Genomic DNA, 5,451 nt, shown 5'->3' with positions numbered 1-5,451 from the left:
CCATGTCCTATTGAAATACAGTCCCTCTTGAGTTGCAAGTGTTATAGGCTTACCGAGTATATGGCTGAGGACGAGAATAAGCCCAGGACAGGGAGGAGGGAAAGCCAGGGCTGGCAATCAAGCCAGATGGGAGCCAGAGCAAAATGTAACCCATTTCACTTTGTCCTGGCACTGGCCCTAGCCCTGCAGTGTGTATGACAGAGAATTCTACAGTGTAACCATTAGGAGAAACCGCGAAAAGTATTGCTCCATTACAAAAGTGTGTCTTGAAGGGCCCATTTGGTTAAGGGACAGTATTGCAGATGGTGACCGAGCGCTGGAGTTAGACTGACTTGCTCCACCACAGCCTTGGTTAAGTAACCAGGCTGGGCATGTTTTCTCAATAGTAAAGTGGGGATTAAAACAGTATCTCTCTCTTTGCTTATTCAAGGATACCTCAAGTAAATAGTCAGTAAATGTCAGCCATCGTGATTACTATTTCCATGTGACTTTATACTCCCTTTGTAATTATCTTTGTGTGTGACTTTTGCAGTGAGCATTTCCTGAGGCTGAGAGATTTATTACGATCTCTATGCTAAATCTTCCATTTAAGAACTTGTAGTCACATGTGTTAAAAGAATATTCTTAGCTTTGCTACTTAACTATTTTAGAATTTCTATATTCGAAAGACCAAAGCAAGATTATTTCCTTCACATTTTTCCTACATCTTTTTTTCTAGAGATATCACACAAAGCCTAAAATGATCTGAATACTTCTAAGCTCAACAGACATGATGACGAGATGGATTTTCCAACATTTGTCACTGATAACACTTACTGGCTAAAAATGTGTGTGTGTGTGTGTGTGTGTGTGTGTGTGTATTTATTTATTTATATGAAGTTTCAAGCCTCTTTGTACTGTTTTCATAACTACTCTATTTTATGTATGTGTTTATTTATTTATACCCCTCCCTTTCCTCACCAGGGACTGAAAGTAGCTTTAAAGACACATAAAAATTGACACGTTAGCATGAAATAGAGCCAAGGAAGAAAAACAAGGAAGAAAGAAAACCAAAATCCCTGAGAATTGGGAAGAAAAAGGTATTATTCTTATTTCATAGAGAAGCACACCAGAGCACAGAGCTAATAAATGACTTTTTGAAGCTATGTGGGTTAAAAGCTAGAAATAACTTGAGACTAAGACAGCCGGAAAAATAATATCGTGGGACTCTGGAGTATGAGACATTTACTTAAAACAAACTTACATGGAAGAGACCACGGTCCAGGTCGGCAAAGCTGGGCAGAGCCGTGGAGCCTCCTCCGTGAGAGTCCGGAGCGGCATGTGGGTGGAGCTTGGCGGAGAGGTAGTGCTGACCGCCGTGGTGATAACGGATATTGTGGATCAGTTACTCGCAAAGTGCCGGGTTCCATTTTAAGAACCTTCTAAGCATCACCTCGTTTAATACTCACCACGGTACCTTGTGAAGTAGGTACTAGTATTCAAGTTTTTCAAATGAGGAAAAGGAGGCCCAGGAAGATGAAGTAACTTGCCCAAAGTCAGGAACCGTGTGGCAGATTTGGACCCAGGCAGTCAGACTCCCGAGCCTGTTTCTAACCTTCAGTGTCTCCCCCTATGCAGTCAAAGGCCGCCGACAGGAAAGCTGGGCCTGGAGGACCAGGGACATCCTTTCACCAAGCTGACAGCGTGAGAAGAGAAGGCATGGTGGGTGCATTAAGGAAGTTGCAAGGCAAAACAAGGATTCAGAAAACAAGAGACGCCAGGATGTAAATCCCCAGGCCTATCCCCAGGCCTTTCATGGGGATGCTGGCAGCTTTCTAGGCAGGAGAAATTCCTTAAAGTGACCTTATAAGGAGTCAGGACAAGGCTTGTTTCCAAAACCAACCTGAACTGTGAGATAAGATAACAGGGTGATGATGATGATGATGATGATGATGATGATGGTGGTGGTGGTGTTGATAATTAAGGTCAGAGCCATCATTCAACTCTCTATGAGTACTTACTGAACCTATACTATGTACCAGGCACTGTACTAGGCACAATGATTTTGAACACAAGACTTTATATAACTTCCACAGCACATTAAATATTTTTAAACATCCAAAATTTTCTAAATTTTAAAATACAGCACTGCTAATTCTTCCATCTCTGAAATAGGTGAGTATCAACTTCTCAGGCTATTTCTATTATGGTACTCTAATAATTTATTGTTTTTTTGGTACAGGATCCCCTCCTTCTCCTTAAGTCTTCTTCAGAGGCCGCCCCCATCTTCCTCAGGTCTACCCTGTACTCGCTTAGAGCTGTGCTCATTTCCTTCCATCAGATCCTCTCTACCTGGGCCTTTGATGGAGTCAGTAAAGCTATATGACAAAGACTTCCAATCCTCCCGCCTCCAGGCCACTGAGAGGATTGCACTTCCTGGCTCTTTCATGGAAATGGGTCATGTAAAGAGTCCTGGGCAAGTGTTGTGAGTAGAAGTGATGTTTGATGCTTGTCTCTTCCAGGATGAGTCATTTTACTGCCAGTGAGGTCCTCCGGAACTCTCTTTTTCCCTCGACATGGCCGTGGCTATATTTCAGATGGTCCCTGGGTAACCAGCCATCCTGGCAGCCCAAAAGGAACATGAAAGATGAGCGAAAAATAAACTTAGATTTGGGAGTTGTTCGTTACCCTGGTGTAACTTAGCCTCTTCTGACTGACACAGCCTTTCAATGAGACTCAAAATTTCTGGTCCTTAGTGATCACCCCTTCTTCTTTTCCAGAGATGGAAATAGAGACAGAGACAGAGACAGACAGAAATACAGATAGAGTTATAGAGATAGAGATGGAGATGGGAGATAGAGAATAGATATATGTAGATACAGACACAGATAAATTTTTCTAGTCATTTCTTAGGGTTTCAGGTGGGAGGAAGAGGGTGGGATGTGTGCCCTACCAGCCACCCTGCCAGTGTGTGTATATAAATTATTTAAATATAAAAGTAAATAGAAATTACAGCCTTAAGAACGCTTAGAGAAATCTTAAAATTTGAATCTAGAAATATAGGATAAAAAAAATTTTAATCAATAAGATAAAAGATACAAATGTGCTGGAGTATAAAAAGCAATGTGCTTTGAATGAACTAATAAGACAGCACAGGAGGAATCTTTGCGCTAGCTCAGGGTTTCGCAACCTCGGAACTATTGACATTTTGGGACAGAACATTCTTTGTTGTTGAGAAGGGCTGTCCTTCCATTGTAGACTGTTTAGCATCACCTCTGCCCTCTACCCACTAGATACCAGTAGCACTGCCTCCAACGAAAAATGCCTCTGGGCATTGCCAAACATCCCCTGGGGGACAAAATCACCTTCAGTTGAGAACTGCTGCACTAGCTATAATGACAACTAGATTTAAACCCTCTCCTACAGAATTGGATAACAATTTTCTTTTATAAGCTTGGTCGGTCTCTTACTGAAAGGAATTCAATAAAGAAGAAGTGGAAGTCGAGAAACAACTCCAGCAGCAGCCCTCGTAACAGCAGTCGTGGGAATGACGGCTAGCCTTGACTGAGTGCACTAAGCTCCAGGCGCCTCACTCAATCCTCATGACAACCTAAGAGCTGGCAGGATTGTCGTTCTCAGTCTACAGATGAGGAAACTGAGCAAAGCAAGGTGCAGCAACTTGCCCAAGGTCAGAAAGCCGGTAGGTATAAATAAAAGTGCAAGAAAACACTTTTTTTCCACTATAATCAGAGAAATGTAAATTGAAACAAAAATGATTTTGTTCTGTCTATATCATCAGAAAAGTTTTTAAAAATTATAAATACTCGTATAGATAAGAACCTTGGAAAAAGTGATTTTCATCCCTTTTCTGGAGGATGAACTAGAATATGTATAAAAAATTATTTGTATCTAAATATCTAATCACTATTTTGTATTCCTGAAACTAATATGTTTTATGTCAACCATAACTGCAAAATAAATTTAAAAAATTTTTTAAAGGAAACACTTTTCATGAAAAAAATCTGTTTTAATATGATAGAGCAACTTCTCTTACAGGAATTTAGCTTGAAGAATAATTTAAGCTACACGCAAGAGTTTAACCAGAAGGGCGTTGAACACAGCCCTTTATAATAGCAAACATTAGAAACAATGAAAATTGATCAAAGAAAGGGAACTGTTTATTTTTATAATGAATTTTTAAAGTTGTTTCAGAGAAAAATAAAACTACTTCAGAAAAACACAAAGAACGGGAAAAAATCTAACAAGGATCTTAAAAGTAAAAGGGCCATTATTTCTTGATGCCCAACAGAGTTTTTAATTGAAAGTATTATTGAAATATTAAAGATTCCCATACAATGCTAAGAAATAACACAAACAGATCACGTGAACCTTTACCCACTTTCCCCCAATGTACTTCAAACTATAGTATATTGACACTGATACAATCTAACAATCTCAGATTTCTTCAGTTTTACTGTACTCATTCATTTGTGTCTATACAATTTTATCACATGTATAATTTCATGTACCCATGACCACAGTCAAGATACAGAATATTTCCATCACTACAGGATCTCTTATGTTGCCCTTTATAACTATACCCTTCTCTCTCCTGCCCACCCTAAACGCAGACCCTGGCATCCACTTATCTGTTCTCCCATTTCTAAACATTTTGTAATTTCAAAAATAATACATAAATGGAGTCATACAGTATGTATCTTTCGGAATTGGTTTTTTTCCCTCATGCAGCATAATTCCCTGGAGATTCATCCAAGTGTTGTATGCATCACTAGACTAGTTCATTCCTTTTTATTGCTGAGTGGTATTCCCTGGTATAAATGCACTACAATTCGTTTAACCATTTTCTAGCTGGAGGATATCTTTTGGGCTCTCACGAATACACCTGCTATGAACACTCATGTACAGGTTTTTGCATGAATGTAAGTTTTCATTTCTCTCAGATAAATGTCCAAGAGTGCAATTGCTGGGTTATATGAAAGTTGTATATTTAGTTTTATATGAAACTGCCAAACTGTTTTCCAGAGTGGCTGTTTTATATTCCCACCAACAATGTATAAAATGATCTGGTTTCTCTACCTCTTCACCAGTATTTGGTGTTGTCAGTATTTTTTATTTTAGCATTCTGATAGGTATCATTATGGTTTTAATTTGTATTTCTGTCATGGCTAATGATATTGAACATTTTGTGGATATCTTCTTCAGAGAAATGTCTCTTCATGTCTTTTGCCCATTTTCTAATAGGATGTTTTTACTGTTGAGTTTTTTGAGTTCTTCATATACTCTAAACATTAGTTCTTTGTCAGATATCGAATTTGCAAATATTTTCTCCTGGTTTGTACCTTGTCTTTGCATCTTCTTCATGTGGGCTTTCAGAGAGCAAAAGTTTTTAATTTTGATGAGGTCCAATTTATCAATTTTTTTCTATTCTATCATTTCCATTTGCTTCTTTTT

The 5,451-nt window shown here is 38.9% G+C and overlaps 1 protein-coding gene across 1 annotated transcript in view; it reads right to left on the bottom strand.

Moving 5' to 3' along the window:
- Nucleotides 1–2,015: 2,015 nt before the first annotated feature.
- Nucleotides 2,016–5,451, bottom strand: part of CUNH20orf196 (chromosome unknown C20orf196 homolog) — an 18,553-nt gene continuing 15,117 nt past the window's right edge. Inside the window, exon 2 of the mRNA XM_023537356.1 lies at nucleotides 2,016–2,600. Within this exon, the coding sequence (XP_023393124.1) occupies nucleotides 2,566–2,600 (35 nt within the window). The 3' untranslated portion in view covers nucleotides 2,016–2,565. The remainder of the gene's footprint in view (nucleotides 2,601–5,451) is intronic.

This window comes from Pteropus vampyrus, unplaced genomic scaffold (assembly GCF_000151845.1).
Source record: "Pteropus vampyrus isolate Shadow unplaced genomic scaffold, Pvam_2.0 Scaffold7, whole genome shotgun sequence".
NCBI lineage: Eukaryota > Metazoa > Chordata > Mammalia > Chiroptera > Pteropodidae > Pteropus > Pteropus vampyrus.
This window is presented reverse-complemented; position numbering and strand designations above follow the sequence as displayed.